General features: G+C 37.6%; 3 protein-coding genes across 5 annotated transcripts in view; 2 read left to right on the forward strand and 1 right to left on the reverse strand.

The window, feature by feature from the left end:
- Positions 1-18,500, reverse strand: part of LOC142984850 (fatty acyl-CoA reductase wat-like) — a 31,792-nt gene extending 13,292 nt beyond the window's left edge. The window contains exon 1 of the mRNA XM_076132700.1: positions 18,385-18,500. Within this exon, the coding sequence (XP_075988815.1) occupies positions 18,385-18,421 (37 nt within the window). The 5' untranslated portion in view covers positions 18,422-18,500. The remainder of the gene's footprint in view (positions 1-18,384) is intronic.
- LOC142984852 (fatty acyl-CoA reductase wat-like) lies at positions 4,725-12,929 on the forward strand. Its single transcript, XM_076132705.1, has 11 exons — positions 4,725-4,866; positions 6,271-6,451; positions 6,798-6,888; positions 7,318-7,440; positions 7,916-8,040; positions 8,943-9,101; positions 9,602-9,711; positions 10,181-10,248; positions 10,825-11,029; positions 11,735-11,930; positions 12,567-12,929. The coding sequence occupies exons 2-11, from the start codon at positions 6,273-6,275 to the stop codon at positions 12,922-12,924; spliced, it is 1,614 nt and encodes a 537-aa protein (XP_075988820.1). The 5' UTR covers positions 4,725-4,866; positions 6,271-6,272; the 3' UTR covers positions 12,925-12,929.
- Positions 14,644-22,799, forward strand: LOC142984851 (fatty acyl-CoA reductase wat-like). 3 transcript variants are annotated; one of them, XM_076132702.1, is made up of 11 exons: positions 14,644-14,744; positions 15,493-15,694; positions 16,091-16,181; positions 16,856-16,978; positions 17,641-17,765; positions 18,396-18,554; positions 19,059-19,168; positions 19,448-19,515; positions 20,349-20,529; positions 21,078-21,261; positions 22,367-22,799. In XM_076132702.1, the coding sequence occupies exons 2-11, from the start codon at positions 15,525-15,527 to the stop codon at positions 22,776-22,778; spliced, it is 1,623 nt and encodes a 540-aa protein (XP_075988817.1). In that variant the 5' UTR covers positions 14,644-14,744; positions 15,493-15,524; the 3' UTR covers positions 22,779-22,799. The 3 variants fall into 3 exon arrangements, with proteins under 3 accessions (XP_075988817.1, XP_075988819.1, XP_075988818.1); XM_076132703.1 differs by lacking the exon at positions 14,644-14,744 and adding an exon at positions 14,774-14,823; XM_076132704.1 differs by lacking the exon at positions 21,078-21,261 and having other exon boundaries at positions 22,367-22,505.
- Positions 22,800-22,993: the final 194 nt, after the last annotated feature.

The raw sequence follows: 22,993 nt of genomic DNA on the forward strand, positions 1-22,993 counted from the left end.
ACCGCATCCTAGAAGATCCATTATTTTCCTTCCTAAAGCATCACACTCGCACATTATGTGTTTCATGGTTTCTGCTTCTTCATTGCAGTGCCTGCATTTAGGGTCATCTATGGCTCCTATTTTATTATCTATATAAGACCCAGAATAACACAAAGTCTACTTTTTATCCCGGAGTTCACGAGGGATCGGAATTTACACGGGAAGGGCTTCCACGCGGACGAAGTCGCGGGCCGGCTAGTAATAAATAATACTATTTGCTAGCTTTTCACCGTGACCACGTCCGCAAAGACTACAGTAGTATGGCTATGTTATGTCACGAACGAATCTGCGGGCATAAACTAGTTTTATATGGACTATGTGTCATTCTAATACATACATATATACGCTATAACACTGGCATAAATCAACAAAAATCGTTTCTTGTGATTGAGTAACATACATCCATCGAAATTTTCGCACTGATATATAAAGTACCTATTTACGTGATGACATAATCGAATAAACAATTTATATAATTAAATGAATTTACCTCAAAAATGTCCAATTCACTATTATACAGCATTATTTCGATTACTTAATAGTTTTTTTGCTTGTCATTTCAAAACGCATGCTCATTTCACACGCTGCTAAAATTCCTTTTTTTTTTGTTTAAATGACAACTCCCGCACTAAGAATTGCTCTTGTGTCGCGGAGACTTTTACAAACATACAAACAACGGACACAAAGTACAACCAGACCCGAAACGACTATTTGTGGATCGTAATAATCAAAATCATAATCATATATTTGCCAGAAATGTGGTAATAACCAAGATATTAAAAACAATTCATAGAAGTACACATTTTGCCATAATATTACAGCATGCAAATATTAATAATAGGAATAGTTAAATATCATTTTTAACTGCACGTTTGGCGCAGTGGTTTAAGCGGTCACCTCGCCGCAATAACCGTAGCGCCGCGTGTGGTGGGTTCGAATCCCACCCGGGACAAATCATTGTGTGATGAGCACGAGTATTTGTTCTGAGCCTGGATGTTAATTTATCTATATAAGTGTGTATTTAGAAGTATTTAAGTATGTTTATCAGTTATTTGGTTACCACAGTACAAGCTCTGCTTAGTTTGGAATCAAGTGACCGTGTGTGCGTTGTCCAATGATATTTATTTGATATTTATTTATTATCATATTAAAATAATAAAATTAACAATTAGACATCACAGTAAAACACAAACATAGAAGAAGATAATTACACCAATGCATTTCTAAAATGGTAAGAATAAGAGGCGTTATTTTTTAGCTCTCTTCAACAGCCAATAATTGTTCCGTGAAATCGAGCCCACGACCTCCCGACGCAATGATAGCAGCGCGGTGACCTTAACCACTGCGCCACGGAGGCAGTCAAATTACTTATATATCTATACTAATATTATAAAGCTGAAGAGTTTGTTTGTTTGTGTGTTTGACCGCGCTAATCTCAGGAACTACTGGTCCGATTTGAAAAATTCTTTCACTGTTAGATAGCCCATTCATCGTGGAAGGCTATAGGCTATATATCATCACGCTACGACTAAAAAGAGCAGAGTACCAGTAAAAAATGTTACTAAAATGGGGAAAATTATGACCCATTCTCTCTTATGTGACGCAAGCGAAGTTGCGTGAGTCAGCTAGTTACTTATACGTATATTTGTCATACCAGTTGACACTGGCATGTGAATTGATGTTGTTTTTCCAAATTCGGTGACGACGGTCAGCAATGACATAATTCAAGAATTGGTGGTCATACATGACCACGTTATATAATTATTTTGTCCAGCCGGTATCCGGCTATAGCGGTCAGTTTCATTGAAACTGGCTAACGGTGCAGGACTTTGTTTATAGTGTCCAAGTGTGTGCACAATACACAGGTACACTCTCTATTCCTTCACTCTCATAGTCCGGTGGGACGGATAACCGACACGACTAGTGAGGGGTCAGGCGCAGGACCGACGGCGACACGTGCTCTCCGAGGCACAGAGGTCTACGACCTGAACTTCCTAATTCCGGGCAATTTCTAAGTAATTCTTAACAGAAAATGTTAGAAAAAACTTTTTGGCCTGACCCAGGATTTAAACCCGATACCTGCTGCAGTTGATATGACTAAACGGAACCGAAGCGAAAAGGTTTTGTGTTTAAAAGCACAAAAATGATCATCAAAATTAGCCAATAAAAAGTTATGAAAACTAAACCTACTCTTATTTTATAAGTCAGTCAAAAACTTTACTTGTTTCAACCCGGGATTTGACCTGCAATGTTGGAGTCGGCTTCCAGTCTCACCGGATGCAGCTGAATACCAGTATTTTACATGGAGCGATGCATGCCTATCTGACCTCCACAACCCAGTTACCTGGGATATAACACGATACCCTTCGGTAAGACTGGTTGTCAGACTACTGTTAACGACTGTCAAAGATCTTCGAAAATGACAGCCAGGACCCACAAGTTAATGTGCCCTCCGAAACAAGGAAGTACTCGTTATGCTAAGTTGGTCACCCATCCACAGATAAACCTCGGCAAGCGTTGCTTAACTAAGCCACGAGCTCCTCATACAAACATAAATATTGAACATAAAATCAAGGTCGAGGTCCCATTGTTTACTAAATGTATAATTATTTGTCTATACGCTCATTAAACATGCAAATAATTTAGGAAAAAGAACATAACTTTTGACGGTAAATCACAAAGAAATATAGAGGTAATTAAAACTCATCATTTTCGGGCAAGCCCTTTCTGAGTTATTTTTGGTTAGTACATCTTACTTATATTATAAATGCGAAAGTTTGTGAGTATGTATGTTTGTATGTTTGTTACTCTTTCATGCAGAAACTACTGTACGATTTTAGTCAAATTTGGTACCTACCTTGATAGTGTATAACCTAGATTATAAGGTTAGATTTAGAACCCACGCAGACAAAAAAGTAGGTATCATAAATGCGAAAGTTTGTGAGAATTTTTGTTACTCCTACTCAAAACCTGCTGAACAATTGATAAAAGTTGATAGAAAGGTTAAGTTTATAACTTAGATTAACATATAGGATACTTTTTACTTCGAACATACAACATATATCTTTTAAGTAAATGCACTGAATGGACTGAGCCAAAATTTAAATGAAACTTTATTTAGAGTACGACATTTATTTGAAAATCCAAGCTTTTAATTTAATTATTTTATCTTAATTACACGCGAGTGGAGCAACACGGATGAGTTAGTATTCCATATCTTATTTAAACAATGACAAAAAATGGTTTTATAAAAGGCAAAGACCTGCATAATTTCCGATATTACCAAAAATATATATTAATTGCCTCTGTGGTCTTGGCAGTAGTGTATTGATATGCATTATATTTTTATTTTCATGTGTCCTCATTACGAGGTCTCGGGTTCAATTCCGGGGTCAAGACAAAAAATAGTGAAGCTTAGGTCTTTTCTAATCCTACTTATATTATAAATGCGAAAGTTTGTGAATACGTATGTATGTTTGTTACTCTTTCACGCAAATACTACTGAATCGATTACGATAAAATTTGGTATGTAGGCAGCTGATGACTCAGAATAACACATAGGCTTTTTATCCCGGAGTTCCCGAGAGATCGGGATTTACACGGGAAGGGTTTCAACGCGGACGAAGTCGCGGGTTTAATTCCGGGGTCAGGACAAAAAATAGTGAAGCTTAGGTCTTTTCTAATGTATAATACAATATTGTCAATAGTATCCTTGAGTTTGATAACATGCCCGGTATATGGCAATAGGCTCGCCCCCTATTACATGGGACTAACATTGTTAATGGCGATACGTAGGTGTTTAGGCTCCTCTGCCTTTACTATGGGTATAACAAGCGTAATTATATGGTACAGAATTATTAACAATGTATTATTTCATTGATTAACTCATTTTTGTACTTTTGTCCTTACGATACTGTCGACACAAAGTCTTATTGCATAATAATTTTATATTCAAAATAGTATTGAATAATTTAACATATTCTGCTCCAGTAAATAATCTTTAAAACTATATGTAAACATTTCATACAAAAAAGAATTTATGAGTTCAAAATATAATGTCTTCCCGGCCGTTTGAAACACTTACCCCTGGTTTCTGAGGTACATTTAGCGGTAGTTTATCTATTCAATAGCGTTTAAACTCATATAAAACAAATACTATTAAATAGATAAACTACCGTTAAATGTACTCGGAAACCGGGCATTAGCCAATTTTATTGAAACTAGCCAACTGTGCAGGACTTTGTTTATAGTGTCCAAGTGTGTGCACAATACACAGGTACACTCTCTATTCCTTCACTCTCATAGCCCGGTGGGACAGATAACCGACACGACCAGTGAGAGATCTGTTTTTTCTAAAGTAATTTCTACATTGCCTTAGCTCCGAATTCTCAACCACAAGAAGCTTGAAAGTCTGACAACCAGTCTTACTGAAGGGTATCGTGTTTATAACTCAGGTAACTGGGTTGTGGAGGTCAGATAGGCAGTCGCTCCATGTAAAATATTGGTATTCAGTTGCATTCGGTGAAGCCGACTCCAACATAGTTGGAAGAAAGACTAGACCGATATTGATAGTTCAAAAGTATTTCGAGAAATTTCTATAGCCATTTAAATTCGCTAATGGGATAGTAATTTGAAGTAATTGTTCTTAATTATATATTTAAGTCATATGTATTGTACAATGACGAACGAAAGCCATTAATTAAGAATGTTTTAATTACATATTATCACTTAAATATTCGTTAACAACAAGCAGTCACGTTAGTTTGATATTAATTTTCATTGAACACAGTGCTTCGGTGATATTGTGGTCGTGCGCCAAATATTTGGGTAAATATTTTTGTAAATTATAATATATTTTTCGTGTTTGTCAAAGTAGTGGCAAAGTTGTTAGGTAAATTTTGCCCTTTAATAGCGGAATTTAAAATTAATATTATAGTGATTAGTGGTGAATTTTATGATTATAGTTTTGTGTGTATTAGAAATAATCATTTTCAAACATTTATGAATCATAAAGTCTTTTATTTGCTTCTAATTAAATCATTCAATTGATTTAACGTTAAACACAAAACTTATGTAATTTCGTTGTGTCATCTAATGAAAAATAAAATACGAACGTTTTGGTTTTTCTCATTACATATTTCGCACGTGTATAATTCGACTAGTTTCTGCTTGTTTCTAAGATATTTATTTATATGTTTTTGGTCTCTTATGATCCCCGCGGGAAATGAGCTTTATTCTTTGTAAATGTGTATGATATGATAGCCAAGTGATCTAAGTATGCACTTTCTATCGGAACTAGGCAACACAAAAATGTTTTTTTGAAGTAATGTGACTTATATGTGTATTAGAAATAATTATCTCTTCCTTCAACGGTAAGGGAATGGTGAAAAAAAAGGGAATCGTGATGCATGCTCGAGTTCTTTAGCGCAGTTTTTGAAGGTATGCAAAGTCGGTAGTATCGGACAGAGTGTGGACTAACTAGTCCAACATCATTTAAAGAGGAGACCCTTGCCCAAAAGTGGGTCTAGTTTATTATTTATATTTTAATGCTTGTTCGCGTTATTTCCGAAACATTCGTGCTATGTAAGAAATAATTTAAATAAACAATAATTTAATTTACCGTTACGATTATAAATATGTATATTATGTATGTACATAATAATATGTCATGCGTGTATGTTTCAACCTACATTTTGACGCATATAAATAAATAAAATACAATAAGAAATAAGCATTTTCAACAATAAAATTATAATATATTACCGGTTGGCACTCTCACGCAAAAAGTATTGAATGGCTATTGATATTTAGTACACAGATAGTTTATAATATGGGTTTACAAAGAGGTATTTTTTAACCCATCAATGTCCCACTACTGGGAAGGGACGGAGGATTTAGGCCTTGCTGGCTTAATGCGGGTTGGGGACTTTGCATACCTTCAAGCACTGTTCTAAAGAATTCTCAGGCATGCAAAGTTGCATCACGATGTTTAAAGTTATATTATGTACTTCGCTTGCGTCACATAAGAGAGAATGGGTCATATTTTGCCCCGTTTTTGTTATATTTCTTACTGGTACTCTGCTCCTAATAATATATAGATAAATGGGCTATCTAACACAAAAAAAAATTCTAATCGGACCAGTAGTTCCTGAGATTAGTGCGTTGAAACAAACAAACTCTTCAGCTTTATAAAATTAGTAGATGTTAAAAATAGTATTTTTAATTTTGCAGTCATGGAGAAATTAGACAAGGCTCAACAGCTGGAGTTAGAAGTCCTTCAGCGGCAGAAGTTCATGAATGCCGTGATATATGAGAAGAACTCTCCCATACAGAAGTTCTATGAAGACACGTCCATCTTTCTCACGGGCGGAGCCGGGTTTCTCGGCAAGCAGTTGATTGAGAAATTACTGAGGTAAGAATGCCCAGCAAATATTTTTTTTTCGGACGGCAATAAGAATAAATTTTACGACATTATCTAGAGTTATCTGAGCAAAGTTGTGTAGGTAGACTTTGCTTGGCTAGGCAAAGTTAGCAAGGCTAAAATGACGCAGCAAAGATTGATAAAAGTTGGTTAGCAATATGGGCGAGACAAATATATCTAGGCAAAGTTGATTAGGCAAATTTACCTGGGCAAAGATGGCTAAAGCGGGAGCAGAGCCGTACCAAATGCTGGGTAAAGTGGTTTGGCCAGATTTGTTCAGGCGTTGTGATTCGAATATTACATGATGGGTATTTATTAAACAATTTTCTATTTGCAGAGCATGCTCAGTGAAAAAGATCTATGTTTTACTAAGGCCTAAGAAAGACAAGACTATTCATGAAAGACTGAAAGACATGCTGGAAGACCCTGTAAGTAACTATCACTTTAAAATTATGTTTTCTCTGACTACTAATGTTATAAATGCGAAAGTTTGTGATGAAGGATGAATATAATTATGTACGTTTGTTACGTCATCACGCAAAAACGATGAAATATGGTGGACAGACAGTTTGTAACCTGGATTAACATATAACATACTTTTTGCCGCGGGAAATCTACTCACGCGAACAAAATCGCGGGCAGTAGTTATTAGTGGTCATAGCCATGCAATGTAGAATAATTTATTAATTCGACAACTGATGAACGACTATTCGGGTTCGATTCCCAGTACATACAAGGTGCCTCTGTGACTCTTTGGCCCATTGGGTAGTGTCTATGTGACTGCGGTGCAGACGTCTCAGATTCGAATCCGGATCAAGCCAAAATCTTATGAATTAATATGCTTTTCAATGATACAGGTATACGACGTGGTGAGACAAAGGCAGCCAAATTTCGCAAGTGTCCTTGAAGCCGTTGAAGGTGATGTTGCTGAACTACGGATGGGACTTACTGATAAAGACTGGCAGAGGATAGCAGAAGAGGTTATTATTTTTATATTTTGATCCTTTACTGGCCCATTGTTAGTCATGGGTCTCAGCCCTGGCCCATCACATTTAAAAAGTTTCCAATTTTTTGGCAACAATAAATGTACGGTCGAATTGAGAACCTCCTGCTTTTTTGAAGTCGGTTAAAAATGATATGAAAAAGTGAAAAAATTATTGCTGACTAGCCCATAATGTTGGCGAAGAGTTTTCAGAAGTGTTTGAGCCTTTTTTAAGCCCTTTAAGTGCCCTACTGCTGGGCAAAGGCTTCGCTCTTCCCTTCCAAAACAACCACGATGGATTTGAACCCGACGCACAGAATTCTATACCATTTTTATAACTATTACTTATTTAAATACTAAAAAAAAATTGATTCTTGCTCAGATCTGACCCGCACTTAGCCACTTAGTTATTTTTTTATCTGACTGACAGTCTAATAGAACGCGTCCTTATAAGTTTGTACTCGTGTCTCCAGGTCGACCTGGTGATCCACATGGCTGCTACAGTGAGGTTCGACGGGCCACTGCAGGCAGCTACCGTCACCAACGTGAGAGGAACCAGGGAATGTGTCACCTTTGCCAAGAGTTGTAAGAAACTCAAGTAAGTTAATATCTAAACGTATTTTTTTCTAGGAAAAAGTCTTTTCGCATTATAGTATGTATGTATGAACTTGTAATAAAATCATTTCTCTACACAAAAAAGCTCGATATTTGGGTACCTCACGAGCTCACTGAAAGAAACCTAATGAACCGTGTACTCATTTGTGATTCTTGCGGCCAACGAGATTTTCGCGAGACTTTTTCTTAAGACTTTTTCCCCGACCTAGTAGGTATATAAATAAATTTTCGCTTAAGGCTCTACTCTCTTTCCGAGCTAGTAGATTCAGTCATTGTAAAGAATATCATATATTAAGTGTACATTTGACCTAAATGAATAATTCATTGATTTTGATTTAACCCATTAATGTCCCATTGATGGGCTCCTCCCATAATGAGAGAAGGGTTAGGCCTTGAGTCTACTTCTTACTTATCTTACTTATATTTTACTAGCTTCCACCCGCGACTTCGTTCACGTGGAAAGGATTTCCGTAGTAAAAAGTATCCTATCTATAATTTCAGTTCAATCAGTCGAAAATCTAAGAAGATTTATACAAACTTTCACCCTAAATTTTATCCCCTTAGGGGTGGAATTTATCAAAATCCCTTTTTAAGGGATGCTTACGGCGTAGAAACTTTATGCATGCAAAGTCTCACTCCGATCGGTTTAAAATTGACAAAGTTTCGTACAAACTTTCATCCCTTATTCTATTCTCTTAGGGGTGGAATTTATCAAAATACTTTCTTAGGAGATGCCTACATTATAACATCTACCTGCATGCCAAATTTCAGCCCGATCCGTCCAGTAGTTTGGGCTGTGCGTTGATAGATCACTATGTCAGTTAGTCACCGTTTTTCATACACTACTACACCTTCATGTATAAAAATAACACTATTATATTGCAGATGCTTCACCTATGTATCTACAGCATTTACTCACGCGACTGAAAGTCGTATCGACACGGTGCTTGAAGAAAAGTTCTACCCCTGCACCATAACTCCTGAAGACATCATACACATGGCTGAAACTATGGATTCCAAGAAGATTGATGAAATTACACCTGAGTAAGATTATTTTAAGAAATAATTACTGTTATAATAGTAAAGAAGTTAAGCAGTAATAGTTGGTATAAGTTGGTACCTCCCACGCAAGTCGACGGTTCGAACCCGGGTCATACCAATGACTTTTCCAAGTGATGCGTGTATTAGAAATAATTATCACTTGTTTTAACCGTGCAGGAAAACATCGTGATGAAACCTTGCATGCCTAAGAATACTTTAGAACAGTTCTTGAAGGGCTTTGCCAGTCATTACCAGTAGTCAAAAATTTTAAACGGACAACCAGTCTGACCTAGAGGCATCGTGTTATAACCCAGGTAACTGTGTTGCGGAGGTCCGATTGCCATTCGCTTTATGTAAAATACTGATATTCAGCAGCATCCGGTGAGACTGGAAGCCGACTCCAACATAGTTGGAAGAAAGGCTAGACTGATTTGATAGCATACTAACAGATACGCGTTATTTTGTTTCATAACAATATAATTGGTGCTATTTTCTCTCGGCAGGATTATCAAAGGCTGGCCTAATACCTACACTTTCACGAAAGCCATAGCTGAAGAGGTCATCAACACCTCTGCCCGTGACCTGCCCGTTTGTGTCGTGAAGCCACCTGTCGGTATGTATCTTTATTAAGTTTTGAGGCGTTTTGAAATAAACTACTGCTAAATGCATCTGTACGTTTGGCGCAGTGGTTTAAGCGGTCACCTCGCCGCAACAACCGTAGCGCCGGGAATCCCACCCGGGACAAATCTTTGTGTGATGAGCACGAGTATTTATTCTGAGCCTGGATGTTAATTTATCTATATAAGTATCTATTTAGAAGTATATAAGTATGTTTATCAGTTAATTGGTTACCATAGTACAAGCTCTGCTTAGTTTGGAATCAAATGACCGTGTGTGAGTTGTCCGATGATATTTTAAATGTACCTCGGAAACCGGGGGTAAGTCTTTCAAATTGTATTCTAAACATGTGTTTGCTACCCCGTGTGTTCTACCGTAGATTCGTTCAGTAGTTTTTGTTTGAAAGTGTTACAAAATCCTCGGTAACTTAACTAACTAATAGGATTTGTATGTCTTTTTTTCAGTTCTCCCGGCGTATTATGAACCGACTCCTGGATGGGCAGACTTGAGCGTCATGTATGGACCTAGTGGTGTAAGTATACTCTTGAATTTGACTGCCTTTGAAGCGCAATGCATGTAACTGCCGTGTTTAGGTCCCGGGTTCCAATCCTGAGTCGGGTCAAAAAGTCTTTTCTGACTTTTTCTGTTAAGAATTTCTCAGAGGTTGCTCGGAGTTAGGAAGTATACCTCCGTGCCTGAATGAGCAAGTAAAGCCGATCCTGTGTCTGACCTCTCATTGGTGTCGGTTAACCGTACCACCGGGCTATGAGAGTAGAGGAATAGAGAGTGTACCTGTGTATTGTGCACACACTTGGACACTATAAACGAAGTCCTGCACAGTTGGCTGGTTTCAATGAAACTAGCCGAATGTCGGCCAGGAAGATGTAATCCAAGCTTTTATTATTTGAATATTTAATTAGTTAATCAATTTTTAGGTATGTAAGGTTGCATCACGAAGTTTTCCTTCAACGTTGAAACAAATGATAATTATTTCTTGTACACACATAACTTGGAAAAGCCATTGGTGTGTTGCTTCGGGTTTGAACCATCGTCCACTTGTACCACTCGGCTATCACTATTGCTTAAATTAACAATAATTCCTTTTCAGATCACAATAGGCATCGGCCTGGGAGTGCTGCACGTGTTTTCAGTAGAAATAGACAAGAAGCTCAACATGGTCCCGGTGGACTACGTCAACAACGCCATCATCACGGCGCCCTGGGACACCTGCGAGAGACGAAGCAAAGGCACGCTGCCCAAGGATGATATACCTATACTCACTATCAGTTCATCCAAACGTGCTATTGTGTGGGGTAAGTTTGGTACTATACTGTAGCTCAATTCTCTACTACTATCGACTACCGACAACCGAACTGTCATCCAAAAAAATTGTATGAATATCTGATCAGCGCCTCTGACGGGCGTCGTAGGAACTACTTGGGAGTACAGCCTAAATGACAAAATGTCGATAGTGACAGAGAATCGAGGTACTGAACTTAATTCATGAAATTTCGAGTTGCAATTCTGGATTAAGCCATAAAATTAACGAATAAATGATTTTTATCATTAATATCTTACGGTTGGGCTCGGGCTTCCTCCACTAAAGAGGTAAAGGAGTTACCATATGGGCCAGTGAACCTTGACCCTAAAAGTTCTTTGTCATTTCTTGACTTGCTAAGTCTTCAAACCGGACTTGAGCAGCGTGGTGGACTCGAGGCCCAACCCCACCCATGTTAATTTTAAATGACAAACGCTTCCTAGACGAGAGCTGACTATGAAGAATTGAGCTACGAAGAGCTTGAAAGTCTGACAACCAGTCTTACCGAAGGCTATCGTGTTATATCCCAGGTAACTGCGTTGTGGAGGTCAGATAGGCAGTCGCTCCATGTAAAACACTGGTATTCAGCTGCATCCGGTGAGACTGGAAGCCGATTTCAACATAGTTTGGAAGAAAGGCTAAGTCATGATGTTGATTTGTATAGATAAAGGAACATGACTAGTTTTTTAAAATTTTTCAGATTTCATGAGCAGCGTTATTCGCAGTGACGACTGTAGAAGACTCGCGTCTCCGCTAGCCGTGTGGTACTGCTACCTCATCGAGACTGCCAATCCTTTCATCTGCTGGATCCTCACCTGGTTCCTCCATTACATCCCCGCTTATATGGCTGATGGTGTGTGCGCAGTCTTCGGAATTAAGATCAAGGAAATACCATCGTAAGTCGAAAATTTACTTATATTAGGTCGAGGAAAAAGTCTTTTTGCATTATAGTATGTATGAACTTGTAATAAAATCTCTTTGGCTTCAAGAATCACAAATGAGTACACGGTTCATTAGGTTTCTTTCAGTGAGCTCGTGAGGTACCCCATATATCGAGCTTTTTTGTGTAGAGAAAATATTTTTTTACAAGTTCATACATACTATAATGGGAAAAGACTTTTTCCCCGACCTCATTTTATAAATGCAAGAGTAATTCTATGTCTCTTTTTAATGCGTAAAAAACTGAAATGATTCAGATAACATTTTGTGAAAAGATAGTTTGAGACTCGAGAAAGGACATTGTATAGTTTTTGTCCCTAAAATCCCTCGCAAACAAACACACACACTCGCGCATGAAACAATAATCGCGCAAGGGGAAAGGAAAGAGCACGCGCCGCGCTCATCTGTCAAGTCCGCGAAGAAAATCGCTCTCTCAGAGCGCGCTGCTTTCCCGCGCGTAATCCTGTACGCTCCTAAGAACGTGCGATACAGTGTGTGTGTAAAGCTGGCTAATGGCTTTAGCTGTTACTTTAGATATTTATAAAGAAACTGGCTGTGAAACACTAAGTTGACGACCTGCTTTTTTGTTACAGATTCAGAAAATTCTACCAAAAAGTGTACAAAATGTCCAACGTTTTCGGTTACTTCTTCCGAAACGAGTGGTTTTTCGCTGACGACAATCTAAGTGACATGATTTGTAGGATGTCGGGAAAAGATCGTGACATTTTCAACTGCGACATCAACACTATCGACTACGGACAGTATATCAAAATTATGTGCATTGGTTTAAGGAAATATATCGTGAAAGACGGACTGAAAGATTCTGAAAAGGCTTATAAGCGGCAACGATGGCTGGCGGTCGTACATTATGTATTCATGGCTTTATATATCTATGTGTTGTATTACTTTATGTACTTAGCTTATAAGACTGTTGAATATATTGTTTTTTAATCTGATTTCTGATTTTTTCGTTTGTTTTTAACTCCTGCACTAAAAATTGTTCTTGTGTCGCGGGACTTTTACAAACATACAAACAACGGACAGAAAGTACAACCAGACCCGAAACAATTATTTGTGGATCGCACATAAATTGTGAAAATCGAACCCACGACCTCTTGACGCACTGGTAGTGGCATGGTGACCACCTTAAATACTGCGCCACGGAGCCTCAAGGCCCAAATCCTGCCTTATTTCAGAAAGTAACTTCTTCTCAGTAGTGGGTAAATAACACGATGTTTTCCTTCACCATTAGAGCAAGTGATAATTATATCCAATACACACATAGCTGGGAAAAGTCATTTTCGTTTCGCCTCGGGTTCGAACCCTCGACCACTGGCGTAGGCTGGAGGCTCACATAGGCTGAGCATTTTGGCCAAACCTTTTACGAGTACAATTTTAATAAACTAGTTAACCCAATCAACTATTCTATTACAAAAAAAAGTATAACAAAAAATAAAAAAACTTAATGAATATAAATAATTCTCATTGGACGTCAATAATTAGTAATTATAATTAGAATTATCGTAGCATCGTTAATTTAACATTGGCCTAGTAATTATTGAATAATTAGTTTCCTAGTCACACGTGGAACCACTGTACTTTTAATATGACGCATATATTTTTAACCCGTTACTATCCTCGATAGCCGAGTGGTACACGTTGATACCTCCCATGCAAGTGTTCGCAGGTTCGAACCCGAGGCAACACACCAATGACTTTTCGAAGTTATGTGTGTATTAGAAATAATTATTACTTGTTCCAACGGTGAAGGAAAACATCGTGATGCAATCTTGCATGCCCGAGAGTTCTTTAGAACAGTTCTTGAAGGCATGCAAAGTCCCCAACCTGCACTTGGCCAGCGTGGTGGACTCAAGGCCCCTCCCTCATTACGGGAGGAGACTCTTGCCCAGCAGTGGGACACTAATGGTTTATTTTTTTTTACTGGTCATGTCTTGAGTCCACCACGCTGGCCGAGTGCGGGTTGAGGACTTTGGGCGCTGGCAAGAAATGTATTATAATGTTTGAAAACAAAATACATGACGCATAAACCTGCGTAATAAAAAAATCTAATACATTCGCATTTATAATATCCATTGACTATGTATTAACTTGCTTAAAGTAAGCTGCGTAGTATCTACTTGTAACCGAGGGTCCTGTATGACAACATGTATTATATCATGTCGCTATCTTGGAAAAGGAGACTGGGTGACGAAGAGGTGACCCCAAAAATTGTAATTTAAGCTACTACCGACCCCCCCCCCCTACACATCTTTATATATATATATATAATTCTTCTGTAAGTGTGTATGTCACTGAACTTCTCTTAAACGACTAGACCGATTTTGGTGAAATTTTTTGTGTGTGTTCAAGGGGATCTGAGATCTGGTTTAGATTATTAAAAAAAGTTTAAAATTTTCAAATTAAAGACGTGTAGACAGGACAACGTCTGTCGGGTCCGCTAGTAAAAAAATAAAATTACGTCCTCTGAAAAACGCATACTAAGGTCTAAAAAAAATTTCATTTATGTAAACTGCTTTTCTCGTTCCAAACTGCTAGCAAACTGGGAAGTAAAATACTGCCTTAGCAAATGTGCATTAACAGGTTAAATAAATTATACATACGATGCACTTTTATCATAAATAATTAGTAGTTAACATATTTTATAAATAGGCCAGCCAGTCATGTTTATCAAACGCTTGTATTCTTGATTCAGTGTCCAGTAAGTTACCTATAACTGATAAAAAAACATCGTTTCATATCTGGATTGAAAGGTAAATTTATTATTTTTATTTTCAAGCCTGTTCTTCACACCTCTGCCTACATGTTTGGGTATAACTGGCGTGATTTTATGTATGTATGTATTAGGTGAAAAAGATTTTCGCATTATAGTATGTATGAACTTGTAATTAAATATCTTTGGCTTCAAGAATCACAAATTAGTACACGGTTCTTAAGTTTTTATTAGGTTTCTTTCAGTGAGCTCGTGAGGTACCCAAATGTAGAGCTTTTTTGTGTAGAGAAAAGATTTTATTACAAGTTCATACATACTATAATGCGAAAAGACTTTTTCCCCGACCTAATATGTTATTCCCGAAGGTATAAATAAGGTGTATGAAATACAACCACGTTTCGCCATTAACAATGTTAGTCCCATGTAATAGGGGGTGAGCCTATTACCTTATACCGGGCACGTTACCAAAATCTGGACAACTGTTGAACATATTCTGAGGCTGCCTTTTACTGGGTAAGGTCTGATTTTTGATAGCCTATTCTTTCTTTCAACTATGTTGGAGTCGGCTTTTAGTCTTCCCAGTTGCAAGTGAATACCAGTATTTTACATGGAGCGACTGCCTATCGGACCTCCACAACCAATTTACCTGGGTTATAACACGATACCCCTCGGTAAGACTGGTTGTCACACTTTCAAACTTCTGACTACTGAGCAGACTATCCCAAATTCCACAGTCTCATATTTAAGAACACTATTTTTGTTTCTAATTTAGACAGTTTTTCTTATAGGTGTAACCAGACCCTAAGGTCTGAATACAGTCATGGACGCGGGTCTAGCAGTGGAACAGGTCGCCTTGGCTCTCCAGGAGCCCATGAACGCGGTGATAGAGCGCGGAGACTCCAGCGTGCAGCAGTTCTACCGCGACGCCACCGTGTTCCTCACCGGCGGCTCCGGCTTCATCGGGAAACAACTCATTGCTAAGCTTTTTGGGTAAGCTGCCTCACTCCCAATACTTATACGATCAAATTATCTGACTCAATATTATAAATGCGAAAGTTTGTGAGCATGGATGGCTGTAGGTTTGTTACCCTTTCACGAAAATAGTACTGGACAGATTTTCATGTACGTTGGTACAGAGATAGCTTTAAATCTGGATTAACGTAAAGGATACATATAGTACACACATAAGACTTTTACCCCGGGAAATCTTTTAACGGGGGCGAAGTCGCGGGCATTAGTACTAACTTAACAACACGTTTCTTTTATAAGTATGGCAGGTGGACTTTCTACTTTTTTTTTCTTAAATTCGCGGTCAATTCGGAATGAATGTTATGTTTAAAATTCTAGTCTTTAAAATCAATCAAGTCATGATTGTTTTTATTACAGAACGTGTAAATTGAAGAAAATCTATCTTCTATCACGCCGGAAAAAGGAAAAGACGTTTAGAGAAAGAGTAACTGAAATGTTAACGGATCCTGTAAGTAGTAATATAATAGTCTATCTATTATTATAACAGTATAACCAGAGGGACGAATTTTTACTACGATTGTCTTTCGACAAACAAATTTTGAATGATAATCTCTTTTACGTTAACACATTTGTGTACCATCGGAACCATCGATTTTCGAGAGTTTGACATTTAAAATGTACAGCAAAAATAGTTTCTACGACGTCCGCTAGAGCGCTCATCAGATTTTAATCTATACTAATATTATAAAGCTGAAGAGTTTGTTTGTTTGTTTGTTTGTTTGAACGCGCTAATCTCAGGAACTCCTGGTCCGATTTGAAAAATTCTTTCAGTGTTAGATAGACCATTTATCGAGGAAGGCTTTAGGCTATATAACATCACGCTACGGCCATTAGGAGCGGAGTAGCAACGAAAAATGTTACAAAAACGGGGATATTTTTTTCATTCTTTCTTATGTGACGCAAGCGAAGTTGCGCGGGTCAGCTAGTACAACATATATCGATAGCTAGCTGATTGTCGATGCTCGCTAAAACTGCGGGTTACTATTGGGAGTTGTTTTTTAGCACTGTTCCGTATAAATTAGAAAATAATAATCATTTTTTGCCCGACCCGTTGTTAGTCGTATATACTACGGCCTACGCCACAGAAATAGTCTATTTTTTATAATTTTACTACATTTTTAGATTTTCGAGGGACTACTAAAAGAGCAGCCAAGTTTCGTGGATAGACTGGTACCAATCGAAGGTGACATGATCGACATTGGTCTGGGTATCAGTGATGAAGATAGAAAGACTATAATTAAGGAGGTAACTATTCAAATTATTTACAAAATTCTACCGATTATCTATACTAATTAAATATTATAAAGCAGAAGATTTTGTTTCTTTGTTTCAACGCGCTAATCTCAGAAACTGCTGGTTCGAATTGAACAATACTTGAAAATACTTACGTGTTGAATAGACCATTTATCGTGGAAGGCTTTAGGCTATATAACATTACGCTACGGCTATTAGGAGCGGAGTAGGAACGAAAAATGTTACAAAAACGGGGAAAATTATGACCCATTCTCTATTATGTGACGCGAGCGAAGAATCGCGGGTCAGCTACTTTTATATAAAGTAATATGGTCACACACGGTCATCTGATTGCAAACTAAGATATTCATTGGTAAACATACAACCGATAAAGTACATTGTAATTCGAGAAATCATAAATTCATACATCAGTTTGCCATGCAGTACCGTCGGTTACGAATACAACGCACTTGACCTTTTTGGAAGACATTGTCAACATGATCTAAATGTCTTCTCCTGGCTTTATAATTTGGAAACTACTCAATTTTTTTTTGTTATATTCACTAAGAACTGACCTAGCGAACTGTATAGCATTTTAATAAACTCAATATTTTCAAACGCACTAGGGCCGCTGATACGTTATTCTGTTTTGTTATTAGTGTGATGTATTCTAGGTGGATATAATAATCCATGGAGCAGCCACTATAACGTTTGATGCGCCTCTGCGATCCACCATTCTGACGAACGTAAGAGGGACCAGAGAAATCATCAGTCTAGCTAAACAGTGCAAAAAGTTAAGGTAATCAAACATACATAATACCAGATTTGTTATACCCGAAGGTGAAGACATATGTAAGTGAATTAATTACACCCACGTTTCGTCATTAACAATGTTAGTCTCATGTAGGGCGAGTCTATCTATACTAATATAATAAAGCTGAAGAGTTTGTTTGTTTGTTTGTTTGAACGCGCTAATCTCAGGAACAACTGGTCCGATTTGAAAAATTCTTTCAGTGTTAGATAGCCCATTTATCGAGGAAGGCTATAGGCTATATAACATCACGATACGGTCATTAGGAGCGGAGTAGCAACGAAAAATGTTACAAAAACGGGGAAAATTTTGACCCATTCTCTTAGGTGACGCAAGCGAAGTTGCGCGGGTCAGCTAGTTGCTATATATATACCGGGCACGTTATCAAACTCCGGACTACTGTCAATTAACTAGAGGACTGGCCCGACTGCGACCGGATATATATTCGTCAATTCTATCCGTTGATTTTTTGTCTCGAGGGAACTTTGATCCTAAATTTTTACCTTTTTATCACCAACCCCTATTTTTTAATAGCCATTTTAGTATAATCTATATAGCAATGCGTTTGCCGGGTCAGCTAGTAATCTAATAAATAAATAAGCATTACCTTTATTCCAGGTCGTTCTTGTACATCTCCACGGCATTCTCTCACGCCACCATCAGTTCGGAAGGTCAAGAGATTCTGGAACAGTTCTATCCGTGCCCTGTAGACCCTGACCTCATGGTCAAATTTGTGGAGAGTGTTGATGAAGACCGGCTCAATTCTTTACAGCGAGGGTATGTAAAATGTTGTATGATTACACTTGTTGTATCTGAAAATATAAGCAGAGGTGTATACAACCACTGTTCGCCTTTTATTGTGTTTGTTTGATAAAGCATATTGCTAAACAGGCTAGGTGAAATAAAAATGCTAACTTTTATATGAAACATCGCAACAAAATTGGAAAGTACTTAATTAAATTTGACCTACCACAGGGATCGAACCTAAGATGAATACTATTAGGTTCTAGCAGACCCGCGCCGCACCGCGCATTTTCAAATTTATTGACATTTTACACCTTCTCTGGACTTCCACAAATAATTCAAGACCAAAATTAGCCAAATCGGTCCAGTCGTTCACGAGTTTTAGCGAGACTAACGAACAGCAATTCATTTTTATACATATAATATATAGATAGTTTAGATTATAATATAGAAATTAGCAAAAGCCAGTGCATTACGGACCCGCTACCTCATAACAGCTAAAGAGGCAGGCGTAAAGTAAAATATATTTTTTTGTAGGTTAATTCTGAACTGGCCGAATACATACAGTTTCTCGAAGGCGATTGCTGAAGAAATGGTACGACTGAAAGCTGGAGACCTACCTATTTGTATATTAAGACCGACTATTGGTAATCACATTTTAATTTTACAATTATTTCAGTAATTTTCAGGCAGAACCCTACTTTAGATCCGTTTTCGAGGTGCAAATATTTTGTAATACCTGATTAAAAAACTCTTGAAACACCAAGCCCTTATTTTACTACTTGTTACGCTTCCTAGGCTATTTTGCATGGAGGTTTCTTTAGAACCAAGCCTTTAACTCTAATTAAAAAAAAAAAAATCCTTGAGAAACTGAAAGATACGTAAATTGATATTAATTATAAACGTAACTTGTTGACATGTTTCAGTGATATGCAGCAAACGGGACGTCAATCCTGGCTGGATTGATATAAGCAGTGTTTATGGACCTAGTGGAGTAAGTAATCTTATCCTACTATTGGGCAAAAGTCTCGAAAACAAAGCAAGAAGTGATGCCTTAAGCCTACTTCGATGCCCAAACCGATGAGGGTCTTTGCAGCCCTTCAAGAAGACTGTTAAAGGTCTGTGACTCTGTGAGGCATGCAACTTTTCGCCACGATATTTTCCTTCATCGTTAGCACAAGTGATAACTATTTTTAATATCTTATTATTTTCTTTCTTAGGGTTCCGTACCCAAAGGGTAAAACGGGACACTATTACTAAGCCTTCGCTGTCTACCTGTCTGTCTCCAGGTTGTATCTCATAAACCGTGATTTCTAGAGAGCCGAAATTTTCACAAATTATGTATTTTCGTTGCCGCTATAACATCAGCTCCTTTCTATAACTAATTAATGTCTTATTTAGTACGTAACGGTAGGTAGCTTACCTCTTTGGTAGGACCTTTATCACAAATAATAATCAAATCTATTAGTTTCTTTTTTTATCGAATGCTAGTGCTCCTCCCTAGGTTTAGTTTAGCGTTTCTTCTTTCGACTGCAACATGGCAAAGCCCCCAGATACTTAAATAAATAAAAATTAAGAGGGTCCCCATACAATACACGTGTTATTTTCGTATTTTTTTGCTCAACATTAGAAACGGTATGAGTAGGAACAATTCAAATTCAGCAGATGGTAGTACGGAACCTTCGTGCTAGAGTCCAAATCGCACTTGACCGGTTTTAAGTAATATTTGCGTGCGAGTCAGTGCCATACCACTGAGCTATAGTCCACCTAACTTAAAAGGGAGTCTAACTAAGCCTATTGCCATGGGCACGTTTCTTTTATTTTCAGATAACATTAGGCACCATGATGGGAGTGATCCACTCGCTTCAGACTCGTCAAGAGCTCAGAATAGACTTCGTACCAGTGGACTACGTGGTGAATGCAGGCCTGGTCGCGGCCACCACAGCAAGGGAACAGCCTCTGAAGATCTACCATATTGGAACCAATTGCAGAAATCCTTTGTTTTGGGGTAAAATTACATGAATTTATAGCTGCTGTCAAAATTTTCTAGAGACTGTCTGACTTATAAATGTCAAATAAGTTTTCAATTAAGTTTTATTACTGTATATCAGTGAGAACGATAACAGACAGAGAGACTGTAACTACTGTACAGTGCAGCTGGTCTTGGGTTCGACATCCAGGTTTCCTTAGTTGGTACACATTCACCTTTGATAAGTTCTACTATTTATCGTATGGTTATGGCTTAATAACTATTCTTTAAATTTACAACAACCGGAACTGACTTTTACGTGAACTCTGAAGCAAGGTGACGCTTAGCTCGAATACCAATAAGCTTTACCTAACTTCGGAATGACCGCGCTATAGTTGCTTAACCCACTGATCATTTAACAACCAGTGGCTATGAACGCCTCGTAATCATTTAAGACATAAATGACACATTATTATTAATCAGTCATTAGATCCCGACAAACATACTGCATTTCTATACTAAAAACAGTTTTTGATATTTCATAAAGTAGTATATTTGACTGGTAATAACCGTATGTTTTCTTTCAGGTAATCTAACTTATATCCTGAACAATGTAGCAAGGCGGTCTGTGGTATCAGAACGTGCTATCTGGTACTGTACCGTGGTACAAACTCGCAAGAAATGGGTCTTTATATTCTTCAAGTATCTACTACAAGACACCCCAGCCTTTGTCGTAGATACTCTCCTTCTATTGTTTAAGAAAAAACCAAGGTTTGTATATACTCAAGTAGTTGTCTGCCCGCGGCTTTGACTACGTAAAATTTCACTCCTTCGGGAGGGGATTTCCAAAACTCCGCTCTTAGTACTCCTCTATATTTCCTAAGGATACTTCATACCGAATTTCAAGGTTTTACGCTCAGTAGTGTAGGCTGTGTGTTGTCCATCAGTCAGTCAGTAACGGTGATTACAAGACCTGTGTACCTACGAAGTTTTATCATAATATACTTACTTCTGCCCGCGGATTCGTCCGCGTGAAAAGATTTCTCGTGGTAAAAAATATTCTTTGTAACTTTAAGTTATAAACTATCTGTTAATATATAAAATTCGTTTTGGCGTGATTGTTGTTTCTTGTTAACCAACTTAATTGTTTGGAAATTTCTTTTCATCATCTTTTATCTTCTCATACAGAAAATAAATTGATTAATCATACAATATTACAAAGATAAGTTACATACCAGTGTTCTTTGTTATCCAAGTAGCACTCAACAATATTATTTTATCACAAGTTTACACTTGCACTTAAAAGACGATAAAAACTTTATGACATAATATATTTCAAACTTAAATAAGGAAATAGTAATAAGTTGTATAAACATACTAAAAGTATATTAATTAGGCTCACTTGCTACTCCGTCTATAATAGCAGTGCAAATGATGACGTTTAATATTATAATGAATTTGACAAATAAATTGCTCATGACAGAAAAAATGTGTGAAATGTGGGTATCTGTAAAAAACCGTGAGCGTGATACTAACAAACTTTCGCATTATGCTTTTGATTATGACGTTGTGAGCACGTTTGTATAGCATAGCCGCTCACCGGTCGGTAAACGATCTGTGGGTCAAGCAACTCTAGGCGCGGTCATTCCATAGATGGGTGACCGCATAGTGGTATTTGAACTGGGCGTCTCCGTGCTTCGGAGGGCACGTAAAAAGTCGGTCCCGGTTGTTATCTACAACGATAACAGTCGTAAAGCCACGTCAAAGGCCTTCGGGCGGCTTGAACAACTTTGACACTAGGTTAAACACTAACCATACGAGAAAGAAAGAAGAAGCACGTTTGTAACGGCCTGATTAAAATTTCCTTATTTTTCAGATTAAAGAAAATATACTCAGTAATTAACAAAGTTTCTTTCGTTTTGAACTTTTATACGAACAACCACTGGATTTTCGAAGATAGCAACTCTTTGGAACTTTACAAGGGACTTTCGGAATCTGACAAGATAATATTTAACTATGACGTAGCCGACATAGACTGGACTAACATGATACTTCTATGGTGTGTAGGGTTACGCAAATATATAGTGAAAGATGGCCTGAAAAACACCAAACTCGGCATGAAAAGACAGTTTTATTTCAGGATAATAACTTACTTTGTCACTGGCATGGTGTTTTGTTTGATATTCATGTCGCTTTATTATTTTTTATGTTATTTTTTTAATATATTTTTTAAGTATTTTTGTTTTTTTATTTTTAATATATCTAATATTAAATACATATATATATAGCTACTTTATTTTGGACATACATAAAACTAGATAACAAATAAATTTAAGCCGTAATGTCGCACTGCTGGGCAAGGGTCTCCTTACGTAATGAGGGAGGGTTTTGGCTTTGAGTGGCGCTGGCCTTATGCGGGTTGGGGACTTTGCATTATTAATTAATAACTCAAAGGTGACTGACTGACATAGTAATCTATCAACGCACAGCACAAACCACTGGG

The sequence above is a fragment of the Anticarsia gemmatalis genome, chromosome 28 (genome assembly GCF_050436995.1).
Source record: "Anticarsia gemmatalis isolate Benzon Research Colony breed Stoneville strain chromosome 28, ilAntGemm2 primary, whole genome shotgun sequence".
Lineage (NCBI taxonomy): Eukaryota > Metazoa > Arthropoda > Insecta > Lepidoptera > Erebidae > Anticarsia > Anticarsia gemmatalis.